At 50.1% G+C, this 20,672-nt stretch overlaps 1 protein-coding gene across 1 annotated transcript in view; it reads left to right on the top strand.

The window, feature by feature from the left end:
• Window positions 1-12,543, top strand: part of GATAD2B (GATA zinc finger domain containing 2B) — a 75,521-nt gene extending 62,978 nt beyond the window's left edge. The window contains exons 7-11 of the mRNA XM_060255832.1: window positions 117-432; window positions 1,857-2,059; window positions 3,638-3,748; window positions 5,176-5,293; window positions 9,041-12,543. Of these exons, the coding sequence (XP_060111815.1) occupies window positions 117-432; window positions 1,857-2,059; window positions 3,638-3,748; window positions 5,176-5,293; window positions 9,041-9,174 (882 nt within the window). The 3' untranslated portion in view covers window positions 9,175-12,543. The remainder of the gene's footprint in view (window positions 1-116; window positions 433-1,856; window positions 2,060-3,637; window positions 3,749-5,175; window positions 5,294-9,040) is intronic.
• The last annotated feature ends 8,129 nt before the right edge of the window (window positions 12,544-20,672 follow it).

The following is a 20,672-nucleotide window of genomic DNA, read 5'->3' on the forward strand; positions in this document are numbered from 1 at the left end:
CCTCATGTGGCGGACGGCAGGGACCATTCGGTGTCGGGAGCAGAGCAGGGGGAAGCCACCTTGAGAAGAACACCCCATAACTCACCCCCTCCATTTGTCCCTGTCTCCCCCTCCAGCAATCCAGCTCGGCCGTCCCTTGCCAGCGCACCACGTCCTCGGCCATCTACATGAACCTTGCCTCCCACATCCAGCCGGGCACGGTGAACCGGGTTTCGTCGCCCCTGCCCAGCCCCAGCGCCCTCAACGATGCCGCCAACTCCCAGGCAGCCGCCAAGCTCGCCCTGCGCAAGCAGCTGGAGAAGACCCTCTTGGAGATCCCGCCCCCGAAGCCGCCCGCCCCTCTGCTCCACTTTCTGCCCAGCGCAGCCAACAGCGAGTTCATCTACATGGTGGGGCTGGAGGAGGTGGTACAGAGCGTCATTGACAGCCAAGGTAAAGCACCAACTGGAAAATCCGGGCATGGGTGATGGTGGTTAGACCGGGCAAAGGGGGAAGCAGGCAAGTAGGATTGCGGGGGGATGCAGGAGAGGTTGGGGATTCAGGGAACACAGGAGGTGGGGATCCAACCAGGAGACCGACGAACTGGCACTGTAGCAGCTTTGGCCTCCATAAGAACATCAGAGAAGTCATGTTGGATAGCAGGGCAATGGCCCATCCAGTCCAACACTCTGTCACAGAGTGCCCAAAAAAAAGCAGCTGCCATCAGGAGGTCCATCAGTGGGGCCAGTAAAAACATTTTGTGTATATTTTGGAGGCTGGTTTACGCTGAGGTCTACGCCTTTAACCCTGCCCCACCTGGGGATTGGGAACCCTAACTAGGTATAGGGATAAGGACATTTCAACACCTTACTCTGTATAAAAAATTCCCATTTGCATTACTGCTTCATCCATTCATAGAAAGGAGTCCATCTCTCCAGCACTTCTTGCTTAGGTTTATTGTTTAAAATGCCTGCCAATATGTCCATTTCAGCTGTTTCTAATATTTCCTGTGTCAGTTCTATTGTTGGTATTCCTCTCTTTTCCCAGCATTTGGCAAAAATCATTCTAGCTGCAGTTACAATACGTATTATCAAATGTTTACAATTCATTTTGGGTATTTGTGGCACCATATTTGGGAGCCAGTTTGAGAGCCAGTTTGGTGTAGTGGTTAAGTGTGCGGACTCTTATCTGGGAGAACCGGGTTTTATTCCCCACTCCTCCACTTGCCCTCTCCAGCCCCACCCACCTCACAGGGTGTCTGTTGTGGGGGAGGAAGGTAAAGGAGATTGTGAGCTTTTACCTAAATGTGAACAGTTATCCTTTGTTGTATATCACCTAGAGCCTGGCATCAACTAGGATGCGGGAATTCATTAAATTGAAATAACAGCAACAATGATAATGTAGAGTGGTAGAAGTACCCTGTGAATTTAGGGGGAGGTGTTTGTGAATTTCCTGCATTGTGCAGGGGGTTGGACTAGATGACCCTAGAGGTCCCTTCCAACACTATGATTCTAAGTAGTAGAGTGGCTTTTTTGAGCAAGAATGTACAGGGACGCAGTTCTGGCTGACTTGGTGCCAGGGGTGTGTGGCCTAATATGCAAATGAGTTCCTGTTGAGCTTTTTCTTCCAAAAAGCCCTAGTAGCAGTCATCATCGTCATAGTAATAATAGTGATGATGGTGGTGGTGGTGGTGATGATGTATTCATATTCTGCTAATCTTGGGGAGATGGCGGCACAATTGAGCTCCTCCGCCATCCATCCAGGTATCTTCTTCTGTCTCCCCTCAAACGACTGGGAGATGACTCTCCTACGACTGGCCTTTTCTCTCTCCCCCCACCCCCACTTCCCCTCTCTCTTTTTCTGGGATGCCCCTCCAGGCAAAGGCTGCGCCTCCCTCTTGCGAGTGGAGCCTTTTGTTTGCGCCCAGTGCCGCACAGACTTCACTCCGCACTGGAAGCAGGAGAAGAACGGCAAGATCCTGTGCGAGCAGTGCATGACCTCCAACCAGAAGAAGGCGCTCAAGGCCGAGCACACCAACCGGCTGAAGAATGCCTTCGTCAAAGCGCTGCAGCAGGAACAGGCGAGTTGCTACCTCGGACTCGAGCTCTGGGGGGTGGGTGGGGGGAGTAGAGTTGCTGGTGCAAGAATTGCAGTGGGTGGGAGGCTGAAGGGGGGGAGGTCTCACTGGTGATGAGCTGATGTCACTTCCAGGGCGACTGGGAAATGATACCAGCACATTGTAGAGTTCTTCCTGAATGCTGGAGCATCCCTGCTGACGCGTCGATGTCACTTCCGGTTGCATAGCGGGTCAGGATACAGCCTATCGCTCCCTCCCCCCCAAATTTTCCCCTTTTATTTTTTCTCCCACTGCCCAGCTGAGTGGTGTGAGAAAGGGCCTCCCAAGGGGCAGTAGAGGATCCCCTACTCCCAACAGGCACCAGGGGTGCCCCATGTGTGGATGCAGAGGTTCAAGCTAGAACATGAGAAGCTACGCTGGATCAGGCCAACAGCCCATCCAGTCTAACACTCTGTGTCACACAGTGGCCAAATAACACCCCACCAGGCGCCATCAGGAGGTCCATCAGTGGGGCCAGGACGCTAAAAGCCCCCCCCCACTGTCCCCCCCCAGCACCAAGAATGCAGAGCATCACTTGCCCCAGACAGAGAGCTCCAACAAATACGCTGTGGCTAATAGCCACTGATGGACCTCTGCTCCAGATGTTTATCCGATCCCCTCTTGAAGCTGTCTATGCTTGCAGCCACCACCCCCTCCTGTGGCAGTGAATTCCATGTGTTAATCACCCTTTGGGTGAAGGACTTCCTTTTATCCGTTCTAACCCAACTGCTCAGCAATTTCATTGAGTGTCCACAAGTTCTTGTATTGTGAGAAAGGGAGAAGAGTTCTTCTTTCTCTACTTTCTCCATCCCATGCATAATCACATAAACCTCGATCATGTCACCCCTCAGTCGACGTTTCTCCAAGCTGAAGAGCCCCAAGCGTTTTAACCTTTTTTTCATAGGGAAAGTGTTCCAACCCTTTAATCATTCTAGTTGCCCTTTTCCAATGCTATAGTACAGGGGTGGCCAACGGTAGCTCTCCAGATGTTTTTTGCCTACAACTCCCATCGGCCCCAGCCAGCCTAGCCAATGACTGGGGCTGATGGGAGTTGTGGGCAAAAACATCTGGAGAGGTACCGTTGGCCACCCCTGCTATAATATCTTTTTTTGAGGTGCGGTGACCAGAATTGTATACTCCAAATGAGGCCTCACCATCGATTGGATTTCCTGAACTTAGACCGGGAATCTAATATCCCTGAACTTCCTCACCAAGGCTTCTGTACTGTTTCCTGGGATGCATCTTCCAGCTTTAGACCTACTGCTCTGCTTTCTCTCCCTCCAAAAAAAAAATAATAATGATAATGATGGCAATTGTAGTTTTTATGTGGTGGTTGAGAATTCGTCATTGACAATCTTTAAACAGGAGGAAATGGGGCAAAGAGAGCCAGGCGTTGCAGGTGATATTTCAGGGGCAGCTGTGATGGCAGTAAAAACGTCCTTAGAGGCTTTGAGAAAGTGGGCGCTGCCAGGAACTCATTCTGTACGGGAAGGTACAGCTCTGCTGTCTTAACTCGCGACCCGCTTCCTTGTTCTTCTGCAGGAGATAGAACAGCGGCTACAGCAGCAGGCAGCCCTGTCACCCACTGCCGCTCCTGCTGTGTCCAGCGTCAGCAAACAGGAGAGCATCATGCGACACCACACGCTCCGCCAGGTAGGCAGCCCCCCGCCCCCACCCAGCCCTCTCGGCTGCTTGCACTTGACCGCAGCCCCTCCTACTGCGCCGCTTCTGGCAAGGCCCTAATCTTGCAACCGGGCAATCTGAATTTGGGATATTATGTAACTTTGAGGGTATTTGCATTCTCTTTTTAAAAACATGAACATGAGAGAAGCCATGTTGGATCAGGCCGATGGCCCATCCAGTCCAACACTCTGTGTCACACAGTGGCCATAAGAACATAAGAGAAGCCATGTTGGATCAGGCCAGTGGCCCATCCAGTCCAACACTCTGTGTCACACAGTGGCCATAAGAACATAAGAGAAGCCATGTTGGATCAGGCCAATGGCCCATCCAGTCCAACACTCTGTGTCACACAATGGCCATGAGAACATAAGAGAAGCCATGTTGGATCAGGCCAATGGCCCATCCAGTCCAACACTCTGTGTCACACAGTGGCCAAAAAAACCCAAGTGCTATCAGGAGGTCCATCAGTGGGGCCAGGACACTAGAAGCACTCCCACTGTGTCCCCCCCAAGCACCAGGAATACAGAGCATCACTGCCCCAGACAGAGTTCCAACAATACACTGTGGCTAATAGCCACTGATGGACCTCTGCTCCATATGTTTATTCAATTCCCTGTTGAAGCTGGCTATGGAAGGAAGGGAGGGAGGGAGAGAGGAAGGAAGGGTTGGAGGGTGGGAAGGAAGGAAGGACATAAGAGAAGATCAGGTCGATGGCCCATCCAGTCCAACACTCTATATCACACGGTGGCCAAAAAGAAAACAACTCCAGGTGGCATCAGGAGGTCCATCAATGAGGCCAGGACACTAGAAACTCTCACACTGTTGCCCCTCCCAAGTGCCAAGAATACAGAGCATCACTGCCCCAGACAGAGTTCCAACAGTACACTGTGGCTAATAGCCATTGATGGACCTCTGCTCCATATGTTTATCCAATCCCCTATTGAAGCTTGCTATGGGAGGGAGGGAGGGAGGGAGAGAGGAAGGAAGGGTTGGAGGGTGGGAAGGAAGGACATAAGAGAAGCCATGTTGGATCAGGCCAATGGCCCATCCAGTCCAACACTCTATGTCACACAGTGTCCAAAACCCCCCCAAGTGCCATCAGGAGGTCCACCAGTGGGGCTAGAAGCCCTCCCACCTTTTCCCTCCCAAGCACCAAGAATCCAGAGCATCACAGTCCCAGACAGAGAGTTCCAACAGTACGCTGTGGCTAATAGCCACTGATGGACCTCTGCTCCATATTCTTATCCAACCCCCTTTTGTAGCTGTCTATGCAGTTAGTGTCTCCGCATCCTCAAATAGCCATCGGCGGCGGCTTTTGCCACTGCAAGAAATGGGTGTTGTCTGTTCGGTGCTCAATTCCTTGTTTGCCCTGTTTTCCTCCTCTCCACCCTCTGCAGGCACCGCAACCACAGAGCACTCTGCAGCGCGGAATCCCCACCTCGGCCCGCTCCATGCTGTCCAATTTTGCGCAGGCCCCACAGCTGTCTGTCGCAGGCGGCCTCCTTGGCATGCCAGGTAACGTGCCAGATTTGGGGGGTAGGGGACGGGCAACTCCCTGAAGCAGTCCCCAGTCGATGGCGGTAGGCGCTGATGTCAGGTCTGTTACTGGGTATATCTCTCACCTCTCCATACAGCTTAGCCTCGACACGCGGAGAATGTCTCCATTGCAATCGTTTGACCAATATTTGTGCAAAATTCATGTGGCCTTAATTTTATTTGTTATTTTATAGCGTTTCTGTGCCACCTTTCCGACCAAATAGAAGAAGACTGCAGATGTATATCCCGCCCTTCTCTCTGAATAAAAGACTCAGAGCGGCTTACAATCTCCTATATCTTCTCCCCGCACAACAGGGAGGTGGGTGGGGCTGAGAGGGCTCTCCCAGCAGCTGCCCTTTCAAAGACAAATCTTACGAGAGCGATGGCTGACCCAAGGCCATGCCAGCAGCTGCAAGCGGAGGAGTGGGGAATCAAACCCGGTTCTTCCAGATAAGAGAGCTATGGATGACCCAAGGCCATTCCAGCAGGTGCAAGTGGAGGAGCGGGGAATCAAACCCGGTTCTCCCAGATGAGAGAGCTATAGCTGACCCAAGGCCATTCCAGCAGGTGCAAGTGGAGGAGTGGGGAATCAAACCCGGTTCTCCCGGATAAGAGAGCTATGGATTATTATTATTTATTATTATTATTAATTTCATTTATATCCCGCCCTCCCCCACCTTGGCAGGCTCAGGGCGGCTAACAGCAATCCATAAAAACACACCATAATAAATAAAACATTAGAATTACATTATAGAACAATAAAACATTAAAACATTAAATTAAAAACCAGTCTAGTAGATACAATTATACTGCGGTATAGATCTTTGGACCGCATTGGCGGATCTTTAATTACCATTTTTCTTAGCAGTCCGAATATGCTGATTTAAAAAGGATGGTCTTGCAGGCCCTGCGGAACTGTTCAAGGCTCCGCAGGGCCCGCACCTCCTCGGGGAGTCGGTTCCATAGGGTAGGGGCCGCGATCGAAAAGGCCCGTATTCTGGTGCTCTGATATTTAACTTCCTTCGGCCCAGGGATAGTCATTAAGTTTTTCCCCGTTGACCTCAGTGCTCTCTGGGGTTCATATGACCCAAGGCCATTCCAGCAGGTGCAAGTGGAGGAGCGGGGAATCAAACCCGGTTCTCCCAGATAAGAGTCCGCACACTTAACCACGACACCAAACTCGCTCTCCCAAAGGTGGTAAACTTCAAGGCATTAAAGCGTTTAAAACTTTGAAATTGTACAGAGAAGTAGGCGGGGTTCCAGGGGGCGGGACACAGTCCCAGAGTCCCGCAAGGCTGAGAGCCCACAATGCATTGGTTTATATTGAGGGAGGATAGCAAACAAACAGGGTTGTGGCCAACTGACATTATACTGTCGGGAAGGCAGCTGACAGAGTCCACTAGGAAACCTATTTGCCCGTCTCATGAATCGGCATTTTTGGTTATGAGTGAGCATCATCCTTAAATCTGGCATGCTAGAGTCATAATACGTTTATGCCACGACCACATGCATTTAAATATGATCGTTGTCCGCTGAAGGCATTGGGAACCGTGTGGGAGGAAGACCTCAAGACCCAGAAGGCGGGACAAGAACCAGCGGGTTGAAATGAAATCAGAAGAGTTTCCGGCTCAACGTTAGGAAGAACGTCCTGACCGTTAGAGCGGTTCCTCAGTGGAACAGGCTTCTCGGGAGGTGGTGGGCTCTCCTTCCTTGGAGGTTTTTAAACAGAGGCTGGATGGCCATCTGACAGCATTGAAAATCCTGTGAATTTAGGGGGAAGAACTTCCTGACCGTCAGAGCGGTTCCTCAGTGGAACAGGCTTCCTCGGGAGGTGGTGGGCTCTCCTTCCTTGGAGGTTTTTAAGCAGAGGCTAGATGGCCATCTGACAGCATTGAAAATCCTGTGAATTTAGGGGGAAGAACTTCCTGACCATTAGAGCGGTTCCTCAGTGGAACAGGCTTCCTCGGGAGGTGGTGGGCTCTCCTTCCTTGGAGGTTTTTAAGCAGAGGCTAGATGGCCATCTGACAGCATTGAAAATCCTGTGAATTTAGGGGGAAGAACTTCCTGACCGTCAGAGCGATTCCTCAGTGGAACAGGCTTCCTCGGGAGGTGGTGGGCTCTCCTTCCTTGGAGGTTTTTCAACAGAGGCTAGATGGCCATCTGACAGCATTGAAAATCCTGTGAATTTTGGGGGAAGAACTTCCTGACCGTTAGAGCGGTTCCTCAGTGGAACAGGCTTCCTCAGGAGGTGGTGGGCTCTCCTTCCTTGGAGGTTTTTAAGCAGAGGCTAGATGGCCATCTGACAGCATTGAAAATCCTGTGAATTTAGGGGGAAGAACTTCCTGACCATTAGAGCGGTTCCTCAGGGGAACAGGCTTCCTCGGGAGGTGGTGGGCTCTCCTTCCTTGGAGGTTTTTAAGCAGAGGCTAGATGGCCATCTGACAGCATTGAAAATCCTGTGAATTTAGGGGGAAGAACTTCCTGACCATTAGAGCGGTTCCTCAGTGGAACAGGCTTCCTCGGGAGGTGGTGGGCTCTCCTTCCTTGGAAGTTTTTAAGCAGAGGCTAGATGGCCATCTGACAGCATTGAAAATCCTGTGAATTTAGGGGGAAGAACTTCCTGACCGTTAGAGCGGTTCCTCAGTGGAACAGGCTTCCTCGGGAGGTGGTGGGCTCTCCTTCCTTGGAGGTTTTTAAGCAGAGGCTAGATGGCCATCTGACAGCATTGAAAATCCTGTGAATTTAGGGGGAAGAACTTCCTGACTGTTAGAGCGGTTCCTCAGTGGAACAGGCTTCCTCGGGAGGTGGTGGGCTCTCCTTCCTTGGAGGTTTTTAAGCAGAGGCTAGATGGCCATCTGACAGCATTGAAAATCCTGTGAATTTAGGGGGAAGAACTTCCTGACCGTTAGAGCGGTTCCTCAGTGGAACAGGCTTCCTCGGGAGGTGGTGGGCTCTCCTTCCTTGGAGGTTTTTAAGCAGAGGCTAGATGGCCATCTGACAGCATTGAAAATCCTGTGAATTTAGGGGGAAGAACTTCCTGACTGTTAGAGCGGTTCCTCAGTGGAACAGGCTTCCTCGGGAGGTGGTGGGCTCTCCTTCCTTGGAGGTTTTTAAGCAGAGGCTAGATGGCCATCTGACAGCATTGAAAATCCTGTGAATTTAGGGGGAAGAACTTCCTGACCATTAGAGCGGTTCCTCAGTGGAACAGGCTTCCTCGGGAGGTGGTGGGCTCTCCTTCCTTGGAGGTTTTTCAACAGAGGCTAGATGGCCATCTGACAGCAGTGAAGAGCCTGTGAATTTAGGGGGAGGTGTTTGTGAGTTTCCTGCATTGTGCAGGGGGTTGGACTAGATGACCCTGGAGGTTCCTTCCAACTCGATGATTCTAAGACTGAATTTTGTCCTGGGCTCTAGGTTATCTTTGGACAGACCGGGGGTAGGAGAGAATCCAGCGTCTAATATTTTATCCTGTAGAACTCCAAGGCTGAGTCCCTGAGAATGGAGCTCATTACCAACTTGTTTGCCCCCGTCCCAGGCTCCCAGCGGTATCTGACTGGTTGGTAACAGACATGGGGCCCTGCAGATACCCTTTCCGCTAATGGGAGCACCGTCTCCTGCTAATGCTTCTCTCCCGTGATAAGAAGGCTCCCCGTGATCCAACCCCAAATGCAAGACCCTTGGGTTTGATCCCGCCAGGATCAATTCTGACCACCTCGTTTTCTCCCCCAGGTGTCAACATCGCCTACCTGAACGCCGGGATCGGGGGCCACAAAGCGTCGAGTCTGGCGGACCGGCAGAGGGAGTACCTTTTAGATATGATCCCGCCGCGCTCTATATCGCAGTCCATCAGTGGGCAAAAATAACGCCAGCCTTGCCCGCTCCCCTTTCCTGCCCCTTTGGCCCTCCCCCTCGTCCGTCGCATGCAGTGCCTGTATTGGTGCCTATTAAACGTGGAGGAAAAGAAAAAAAAAAGACAAAAAAAAAAAGAGAAGAGAACATTTCCAGTCTTCAGAGACCTTCCCTCATCTCTCCTCGCCTTTTCATTTCATTCGTGGGGAGAGGCCCCTTTTCCCTGCCCGAGGTCAGAACGTGTCTGCTTGGATCCTGCACTATACATGTGTTAATTAATGCTTGTTTTATGCTCCTTTTTCTTTTTCCCCTCCCCCCTTTCGTAATGACAATGCATAGAATTTTTAATGGTTGTGTTCTTATTTTTAATAACTTTCCCCTCCTCCCGTTTTGCTTAAATGGATGGGGTGTTGTTTTTTTTTAAAAAACTTTTTTGTTGCAGAAAAAAAGATCTTTTTTAGAGACTGCAAAAAAAAAAAGAAGATCATCTGCTACGAACTTCTCCTGACTTGGGCGGGGTGCTAGAAGCACCTGGGGCAGGGAGTAAGCCACCCCCATGGGTGTGGCTGAGCCTTCCAAGGCAGCAACCCTCCCTACCGCAGAGGGTGCCCCGGAAGGTTAACCGCGCCTACCAGACATATGGATGTCAGGGATAGGTAGAGGGATCCAGACCCGGGGAGGTTTTTTAATCCTTGGGAACAGGACATCTTGGTTTTGTAGTCATGTTCGTGGGGGGTTCCCACCGAGAGAGTTGCTTGTTAATTTTTTTAGGGGGAGGAGCATTCTTCTCCTACATGACCATGCCAGGGAGCCAACTCAGAGAAAGATGAACCGCTCCTTTGGAACCTCCTTCCTTCCCTCTGCCTCTCTGCTGCTGGTATTTCCCCGCATCCCCCTGCCTCGTCTCTGTCCTGTAGTCCAAAGGAGCCGCGCAGTATTGTACCAGGACCCCCAGACTGGAACCTGCCGTGGGGGCGGGGACGTGTGCTTGTCTTCACTCTCCCTTCTGTGCCAGCAGAGGGCACTGTCAGTTGCCAGAAAAGCTCTGCTTGCGGACACCCTCTCTCAACCTTCCGGAATGCAAACCGGGTGACTTCTCCGCCCAGCTGGCTTTGAGTACGGCGAGGGGTGGGGGGCTTAAGAGGCCTGGCCGGGAAGGGAGTGAGACCATTTTGCGTTCCTAGGCCTGCTATGGGAAAGGAAAAGGAGCATCTGCAGTGGGGACCGGAGGCAGTTTCCCAGCAACGTAATCTAGCAGAGGGGGGCATCGTTCTGCTGAGCAACGTTTCGTTTCCCAGGTTTCCCTTTCTTTTCCCCTCCAGCTTTCTCCACTACTTCCTCAACCTGTTAGCCATAGGAGACTTCCCAGGCCTTAAATGGGGGTGGCCGGGGGACATTTCCAGGGTTATGTCCCCCATGCTCTTTTTTTCCCTCTTGACTTCCTCTTCCAGACAGACACCACCATGGCCCCAGAAGTCCCCCCAGCCTACCCACATCAGGAAATCCCTGCTGGGCTTGTGCTCTTCCCCAGGGACCCCTCCAGACCCGCACTTTCCTCTTCCCCCTCCAATCTCTGAGCACTTAAAAAAAAAAAAAACGGAGATGGGATGAGGCCTGCCTGTGTGTGGGGCTGAGGGGCACCCCTCTCGTCAGATCCTGGTTGCTCTATACAAGCTAGCCGAAGGTTAGTTACAATACGCGCACGCAGGTTTGTGTCGACAAAGGGTTTTGTTCCTCACCTGCAGGCTTCTGACAACCTCCCCCCAACCCGGGCACCTGTGCAGTTAATTGTGGTGGCTTCCTTTTCCTTTGCAGTTTTCTCTGTAAAATCTCCCTGCCCCGCCCCTTGCCCGCCACCTTCTCTCTGGCCCTCCTCGCTTGGATGTGATTTGTGCTCCCCTGCCCCGTCACCAAAAACCCAAGTGCCATTGTCTCCCCGCCCTCTTTCCCACCCCCCAGCCCCTTAAAAATCCGGCATTGCTGAGAGTTCCGATGCAATGTGGTATTTTTTCTTTTAGAAAAAAATTATGGTGATGACATAAAAAATGTGCAATACCGACCCCTCCCTCTTTTTTTGCCCTCTGCTCCAAAGCCTCGGACAGGGGCTTTAATAGCGACCATTGAACGGTAGCAAACCAGACAGTTTTGGGGAAGGGGGCTAGCTAGGTACAGCTCTCCCCTTCCCTTCTGGCTGGCGTGTAGTTTTAGTAGAGAAAGTCCACAAAAAGAATTCTTTGGGATCAGTCAGTACGTTTCTTGCCGTTTTAAGCGAGATCGCTCTCCTGCCCCCTTGACCCTATCTCGCTGAGCAGCTGGCCGAAAAGGAATTGGCAAAAACGCTGCCGGTCGGTGGATTGGGTCCCCCCTACATCAGAGTATCTCACGGTCTGGAGATGGTGCTTGTCCAATGAGGAATTTTGACCTGAGTGTCTGAGATTGGCCAAGTTTCTGCCTTGGAAGCAGATGTATCAATGCCGAGGGGTGGGGCTGATCCAGGAAGCAGTCAGAATTTCTTCTTTTCCCTTGCCCACCTTATTTTATGGTCAGGGCGGGTGGAAGAGAGCCAATTTGGATAATAGTTCCGTAGTCCGGGGGATGGTGGTGCTCCTTCCTTGCCCCATGAGGCCGGTGCTCTGCTCTCGCACTGTTGCTTCACCTGAGAACGTACTGGCCTGGGGTCTAGCGTGGGACTTCCTTAGAAGAGACATGGGGGAGGTGGGGTTGGGCCTGCCGTCAGTGTTCTCCTCCTTGCACCCTGTAGGGGGGGATACAAACTTTGGACCCTTGTCCTTTTATGTTCCCTTTTCTCAGTTGACTTCCCCCTCTCAGCTTTCCCCAGATCCAAGGGATAATAACCTTCCTTCACTCTCTCTCTGTTTTTTTTTTTTTTTTGTAGCATAGAGGATCATCCTTATTTTCTTTAAGGTACATGCAGCTTACGTTTTCCTAGCTTCCATTCGCTTTCCTTTTTCGGCTTAATTGTAGACGCTTTGTGGTTGATGCTTTATTGGGGGGGGGGTTTTCCACACCGTGTTTCCTCAGAAGAAAAAAAAAATGACATAACTTGTCCCACTCCCCCACCCTTTTGGCCTCCGTTCTCCCCCCTTTCTTCTCCTTTGTTCTTTCGCTCCCTTCCCCAACCAGATCTTAGCTTAACGATATTTGCTGCCGAAATGTTATAACAAGGACTCATTTGTTGTATATAAGCTATTTCTTGACACATTTAAAGACAAAACCGGAAAAAAAAAAACGGAAATTGTACATTGTGTAGAAAACAAAACGACAAAAAAGAGAGACAGCTTAGCCATGAATATTGTGAAAGTTGTTAACGTCCTTTTGTAGTGTGAACTTTTTTGTGTATGACATTAAAATGTGCAAAAGGCGGTTTCCTGGAGATTGTGGGGAGGGGTGCCATACTTTTTTTTTGCAAGGGGGGGTGAGCCTGTGCAGCTCATGCCACATACTGCACCCCACGCCCCGTCCCCAAAAGCTGGAACAGACTTGGTGGTAGCCACTGTGTTCCCCAAAACGGTGCCTTTCCTCCTCTTGTGTCAGAGGCAAGGAGTCCTGTGTACTACCAGCACACGCACACAGCCCTGGCAGAGGGAGTCCAGAAGCTCCGCTCCCCTCCCTGCCTCGTCAGTCTCTAGCTGGCGTCTGACGGAGGTAACTCTTCTTTCTTTCTTTTTCGGCGAGCAAGGGAGCAAGGCAAGTATTATTTTCCTTGTGATACGATCACTAATAAACTGTCAGTGTATTTGCACTCTCTTTTAACAGTCGCTTCAGCTTTTGGACAACTTACGTTTTGATCAGTGTGCGGCACAAAGATTCCCTGTATAAAAGGTTTTTACCAGTTACCCCAGCAATCGGGAGGGGCGGCAGTCTGGAGGGGCAGGGTGGGGGATTTTCAGGAAGGGGGTGATCCGTGCCCACTTTCATTCACCCCTTCTGTTGACTCGCCTGCCCTTATTGCTGACGCCTCTGCTGATGCTTCCCTCTTTTTACTGCCTGTGCCCTTCTTCCTCCTGTGTCTTCCGACCGAAATGTCTGCTTCCGGCCTTGAGGTTTACATACTTCCCGTGACACTCCAAAACATCTGAAAAACCTCAGCCAGGAGCTGGTTTTTATTTGATTCAATCCTACCCAATTTTGGCTCCCGACGACTTCAGCTTTTAAAAAAAAAAAAAAAATCATGACTAAAATTCCCAAGATGCTTGTGCAGGAGGATCCAACATTCAGGTGGGTTACCTTTTGCACAGCAGACGCTCTTCATCAGCCTCCATTGACGTTTTCTTTATTTGGTAGATTTGGGAATACGGACTGCTCCACAGAGGAAGACGCCAGCGGTAGATAGGACGAGTTGGAAGCCGAACCGCACGGCAAGAGGTTGCGGGTTTCATTTTGAATGAAAACCATAATCCCTGCTTTAGTGGCGTAGAGAGGAGTTGGCAATTCTAGGCTAAGGTTGCTGGTTCTAACCTCAGGCAGCCTCTTAATGTTCGCTACTTGCAAGACTTCCCGAATTTTCCTTCTGAGAAAATTCGGGCTAAAATTCGGGCTATCTTCTCTTTCTGAGGGTTGTATTTGGGTTGTATTTTCTCGCTGAGGGTCTCTGCTTTCCTTTCCCTTCCGCTTTCTTCCATGGCTCTTTTTCTTCGATGCTGAACTGGACGTCTGTGGAAGGTTTTTTTTTTTAATTCCTAATAAGACTTTATTTAAAAACAGAAGCCAAGTTTCTAGTCTTCATTATGTTTATCGATACAAAAGGGCTCCAAGTGTTTCAGGCACGTAAGTTTTTGTGACCTGCACAGTTATTCATGCATTTCTTGTGTATTCGAACTCTCCCTTCTCATAGTCTGTCTTTTCCTGTCCCCCACTACCACGCTGCTCAAAATGTCCAGCCCCTCCCCCAACTCTCCAGTATTGAGATTCGGAGAAAAACGCATTAGCATGCCAAATATATTGATTTGAAGAATGTATTCTTATGGCTGGAATATCAGGGGAAGAGGCTTGGTTGATAAGTTGACCAGCACTGGGTGATGAGGCTTCCACATTTCCCCTGACTACGGTGTGAGACAAAGTTAACAAAAGCCATAAAGCGCTTGCCGATGCCATCTTTCGTTTTCGCATTGCCATCCTGAGATGCTTCCTAATGTTCCTACATCCCAAAGTTGTTTTTCCCGGCACCCCAAGAGGTTCCCTCAGTCTTCGCAAATGTGAAGTTCTGTGCTACTCTCGGTAGGGTATTTCCCCCCAAAATCCTCATCGTTTACCATGGAAAAGACCCCTAACCCTCTTCCCCCCCTTAACATAAGGACCGCCATACAGTCTCTGACCAATTTCGCACTAAATTTTTAATCCTGGTTTAGCTCTGCGCCCAAGGTGACATTCTACACTAAAATTATAGAGTTGTAGTTGGTTTCTCTGATTCTAGAGTAGAATGTCAGTTTGGGGACAGAGCTAAACCACGATTCAGGGTCTAGTGTGAAATTTGGTCTCAGTTCTCCACCCCCACCAGGTTTTATGGCAGGAGTTATGTAACCTCTCAAGTTTTTAAATCATAATAATAATAATCTCAAAGGTTTCAGTCAAAATCACAGGCCTACCCTCAACTCATCCAAGGATCGATACAAGGGAGCAGCTGAAATCCTTTGCAAGATATGGAAACTCGTAAGGGAACGCAGCAATCCTGCTATTAGTTGTAGTAGATTTTCCGGGCTGTACGGTCATGGTCTTGGCTAAGCCCGGAAAATCTACAACAACGAACGAACTGCAACCGACAACATAATCCTGCTCGTTGGTTTGTGGGGAGAGAATGGGGGATTTCTTAGGACAGCGCGGTGGCTTTATGTTACAGGGATCAGGCAAAACTTCACCAAGGGTAGGTTACGTACTTTTCCTTCAAGCCCTTTTAGGGATAACGCAGGGCCATAACGTGTGGATACACCAGTCTCGTTCAGCGAGTTCGCTGTTCCTCTTCCATCCTTTCCACTGCATTCTTCAACAGTGTTTAATACCACATAGCATCTGAAAAGCACCACGGTCTTTTGTTGCCGTCGTTGAAAGGAATGTGTGCAGGGCTCTTCTTCTAGCAGGAGCTCCTCTGCATATTTGGCCACGCCCCCCTGATGTAGCCAATCCTCTTGGAGTTTACAGTAGACCCTGTACTAAGAGCCCTCTAACCTCTTGGAGGATTGGCTGCATTGGGGGGGGGGCGTGGCCTAATATGCAGAGGAGCTCCTGCTAGAAAAAGAGCCCCGGATGTGTGCATGTTTTAAACTCAAAATTTTGTCAATTTAAATCCCGTTCAGCAGTCCACCACAGGACGAGGGAAGGGAGGAAAGCTGGTTTTTGTGGCGGAAGTATCGGAGAAGAAGGAGAGGCCCCCGGTGGGAAACCAGACCTTTTGCACAATTTTAAAGGGGCTTTTTTTTTTTCCTTTCCTTTTTTGCATTGTGTTTTTGAACCTGGTTTAAAAGGAAGGGGGAGGGAAATCTGTTTAAATATTGCCAATTGATTATGCAGTGACCTGATTAAAAAAAAAATAATAAGCTAATTTTTGGAGAAAGGATTAAAAAAAAACTTTGTAATATTTATCACTTGCAAGCTATGTTTAATAAAGAAAGGAATGGTTTATAACTTTTGATGTGGCTGGTGCATTGTATTTGCTGTCGCGGTTGGAACAGGGTGCGTGTTTGCATATGCAAAATTGACAACTGCCCGAATGTGAGCCTTCTCTGTGGTGGCTCCACCTTCAAGAGGGGTTTAGATAAAAATATGGAGCACAGGTCCATCAGTGGCTATTAGCCACAGTGTGTGTGTATATATAACATTTTTTGCCACTGTGACACAGAGTGTTGGACTGGATGGGCCACTGGCCTGATCCAACATGGCTTCTCTTCTATTCTTATGGCCACTGTGTGACACAGAGTGTTGGACTGGATGGGCCACTGGCCTGATCCAACATGGCTTCTCTTATGTTCTTATGTGACACAGAATGTTGGACTGGATGGGCCACTGGCCTGATCCAACATGGCTTCTCTTATGTTCTCCCGTGTTGTGGAACAGCCTGCCTGAGGAGGTCAGGTAGACCCCCGCTCTCCTGGCTTTCCGCAAACAGTGCAAAACTGGTCCAGGTGGGCAGCCGTGTTGGTCTGAAGCAACAGAACAAAGTCTGAGTCCAGTGGCACCTTTAGGACCAACGAAGTTTTATTCAAAGTGTGAGCTGTCATGTGCACACGCAGTTCCTCAAAGACTTTGAGGGCGTGTGCGTGCACATGGAAGCTCACCCTATGTGAATAAAACTTTGTTGGTTTTAAAGGTGCCGCTGGACTCATAGAATCATAGAGTTGGAAGGGACCTCCAGGGTCATCTAGTCCAACCCCCTACGCCAGTGGTCCCCAACCTTTTTGGCACCAAGAACCGGTTTCATGGAAGACAATTTTTCCACGGACCGGGGGAGTTGCTAACAGGCCATAGACCGGGACTGGTCCATGGCTCGGGGGTTGGGGACCCCTGCCTTACACAATGCAGGGAATTCGCAAATCCCTCCCCCTAAATTCACAGGATCCTCATTGCTGTCAGATGGCCATCTAGCCTCTGTTGAAAAACCTCCAAGGAAGGAGAGCCTACCACCTCCTGAGGACTCCCACTGAAATATTCACATGCAGCTGTGTAGCCATGGTGGGGCACATAGGGTTATGTGCCCCACAGCTCATGGCCCCGTGCCCTACAACTCCCAGCAAGCCCATGCTTCAGACTGGCAGAGAAGCACCAGGGGGGCGGCCTTCATCCTTCTGCAGCCAAGGTTGGGGGGGCGGTCTTCTGCTCTGCTCCCCACCCCTCTATTTCCCCTGCAGGGTGTTTAATGCAGGGGTGTCAAACATGAGGCCTAGGGGCTGAATCAGACCCTCAAGCAACTGGCTGTCATCTTCTCCCTCTCTCTTGCTTCCTTCTGCATAACAGCTTGCTTTGCAAGGCTTGCTCAATCGCACAGGAGCTACGGAGCAAAGTCTCCATTTTCTCCATTGGCTGAGAATCCTCCCTTGCAGAGGAAGGGGAAAGGAATAGTTTGCTTTTCCAGGCTCTTTCAGTCGCGCAGCAGAGCTATTGTCCCAAGCAGCTCTTCCTTCTATTGGCTGAGGCTCCTCCCCTGGGGAAGGAAGGAAAGACCCAGAGCTTCCTTTGCCCTGGATCCCATGGAAGAAATACAAAGAAATCACCTTTAAGACCAACAAGTGCAAATGTTTTAAGCATGTTTTTAAACAAAACAAAACAAAAACCTTTAACTGTGTGCTGTGCCCTTTATAAAGTTTATATCTTTGCTGCCTGATATTAAATAGGTACACACAAGGCCCAGCCTGACATGGCCCAGCCCGACAAGGTCTCATTTGTTTCAGATCCGGCCCTCATAACAAAGAGTTTGATGTCCCTGGTTTAATGTGCTACGTTAACACTGAGGCTCTGCTTCAGTTCTGGGGGATGGGGGGGAGTGTTCTACAACCCCGTATTCCAATTGCATTGTTTATTGATTATCCCAGCCAGGGGTCCCCAACCACCGGGCCATAGACCGGTCCCAGTCCTGCTAGCAACGGGGCCACGGAATGAGGCAAAGCAGCCCCGGACTAAAGAGGCAGCACGGCCTCACTCCAAGGCTGCCTTCCTTTGCAGGGTCCCGGACCAGTAGAAAGTGCGGAGCTGCTGTGACCTTAGCCTACCCCTCATGTAAATGGGAGGGGGAGGCAGAAACAATCCCAGTCTCCCCCCCTCCCAATTTAATGACCCCCATGGGGGGCAGGGATGTGGTGGGGTCGGGGAGCCTGGGATGGCAAAACCCCCGAGGCCCCTCCCCCCACTGGTCCGTGGAAAAATTGTCTTCCACAAAACCGGTCCCTGGTGCCCAAAAGGTTGGGGGCCAGTGATCCCAGCTGTCCATTATATTGTCTCACTCTGTGCAAGCCGCCTTCAGTCCAAGTGAGAAAGACAAACTGTATACAATGTCAATAAAGATAATAAATAGGCAAGAAGTCCTAAAGATAGATGAATAAAGTGGCCGGTTGCAGGCGAGAGTTTAGTCCCACATTTGCATCCTCAGGGTGCTTTTTTGCAGCAGGGATTCCTTTGCATATTAGGCCACACCTTCCTGACGTAGCCAATCCTCCGAGAGCTTACAGGGCTCTTCGTGCGGGGCCTCCTGTAAGCTCCAGGAGGATTGGCTACATTAAGGAGGTGTGGCCAAATATGCAAAGGAGCTCCTCTACAAGAAAAGCCCAGCGCATCCTGTTCTTCCCGCAAAACGTCTCAGATTTTAAGATGACCGAGAGCCTGCGTATGATTCTGCACTGAGAAGGATAGTGCGGTAAGCATATTCTCAGAGGCATTTTGGTTTCATTGCACTCGTTACTGACAACTCGTTTCATTCGTGTAGGTAGTCGTGTGAGTCTGAAACAACAGGGCAAAGTTTGAGTCCAGTGGAGCCTTAAAAGCCAACAAAGTTTCATTTTGGGCATTAACTTCAAAGCGTGCGTATGGAAGTTTATACCCCGGATTAAACGTTGTTGGTCTGAACGGTGCCACTGGACTCAAAACAAATTTGGGGTAAGTGTCACCAGCATCTCCTTAGCTCATCCTTCAATACCGAGTCGATCTTCAGCAGTTTCCAAGTAATGACGTTTCTCTCCATATCGGTGCTGCGTCCTGCATAAGCCTGGTTTCAGAGAGTGGAAGAAGACGACTGCAGATTTATACCCCGCCCTTCTCTCTGAATCACAGACTTAACAATCTCCTATAACAACAGACACCCTGTGAGGTGGCTGGGGATGAGAGGGCTCTCACAGCAGCTGCCCTTTTGAGGACAACCTCTGCCAGAGCTATGGCTGACCCAAAGCCATTCCAGCAGGTGCAAGTGGGGGAGTGGGGAATCAAACCCGGTTCTCCCAGATATGAGCCTGCACACGTAACCACTACACTTCGGGAGTAAGTCCCATAGAAGGAGCTGCTGTTTAAAAAGTCCAGGAGGAGGCCAGCCCTTTCCCCATTTGAGAACCTTATGTTGAGAACCTTATGTAGGCATAAGAACATAAGAGAAGCCATGTTGGATCAGGCCAATGGCCCATCCAGTCCAACACTCTGTGTAACACAGTGGCCAAATATATATATATATATATATATATATATATATATATATATATATATAGTGGCTGCCACCACCTCCTGTGGCAGTGAATTCCACATGTTACTCACCCTTTGGGTGAAGAAGTACTTCCTTTTATCCGTTTTAACCTGTCTGCTCAGCAATTTCATTGAATGCCCACGAGTTCTTGTATTGTGAGAAAGGAAGAAAAGTACCTCTTTCTCTACTTCATCCCATGCATTACCTTGTAAACCTCTATCATGTCACCCCGCAGTCAACGTTTCTCCAAGCTAAAGAGTCCCAAGCGTTTCAACCTTTCTTCAGGCAAGAGTGCCGCAGGATGGATCTGTTAAGCCCTCGTTCAGCATTGGATCTGGAAGACCTGTGTTTGAATCTCCTTCTCCTGGATAACTTCAGAGCAGTCATACTCTCAGCCTAAACCTCCTTCACAATGGTAGTGAGGGTGGAACAGAGAATAGTGGGCGCTGCATTGGACTTGGACACAGGTAGGCTAAAGCTGTACTAGATAGACCCTGCCCTGAATTCTACCGCTCTGTATGCAGAATGTCGAGTTTTTCTGTACACCACTGTGTCCCGCCCAGCAGTTTAACAGATTTTAGTTCCTTCCTGCATCAATTAGTTTGCTCTGGGGTCATCCTTCCTGAGCTAAGACAAAAATATGTGAGCTGAAGGCTAAAGAAACTGTGAGCTAACTCACACTAACTCAACTTGGAAGGAACATTGGCTGAGACAGCTGTGACTGGCCGAAGGTTGCCCAGCTGCTGCATGTGGAGGAGGAGTGGGGAATCAAACTGGGTTTTCCAGTTTGCCGCTCCCAATCACTAGACCACACTGAGCTTCCGTGGCTGAAGCAGGGATTCCACCTTGCGTCTCCCAGATCCTGGTGCTAGACTTTAACCACCACATAGATGCTCAGCGGCTGATACTACACCGAATGCTCACCCTGGTCCTACATCACCAATATAAATGGAGGAGGGAAGCAGAACGATACACCCTGCTCTGAGCTCCTTACCGGAAGGATTTGGAAGCCACACCTCAAATTTCCATGGAGTTGAGGTCTTGAAAACATTGTGAAATTGTCGGGAGGAATTGTAGGCAAATGCTCTGGAAGCTAGTTTGCATTCAGAGGGGGGGGGGGTAGGGGTTGAATTTGCAGGAGCTCTGCATATTAGGCCACATCCCCCTGATGTAGCCAATCCTTCAAGAGCTTAGAGGGCTCTGCTTACAGGGCCTACTGTAAGCTCCAGGAGGATTGGCTACATCAGGGGGCGTGGCCTAATATGCAGAGGAGCTCCTGCTAGAAAAAGAGCCCCGCCAAGTACCAAGCTTAGGGGACAGCAGGCCAGTGGCAAACACAGC

This window comes from Heteronotia binoei, chromosome 1 (genome assembly GCF_032191835.1).
Source record: "Heteronotia binoei isolate CCM8104 ecotype False Entrance Well chromosome 1, APGP_CSIRO_Hbin_v1, whole genome shotgun sequence".
Lineage (NCBI taxonomy): Eukaryota > Metazoa > Chordata > Lepidosauria > Squamata > Gekkonidae > Heteronotia > Heteronotia binoei.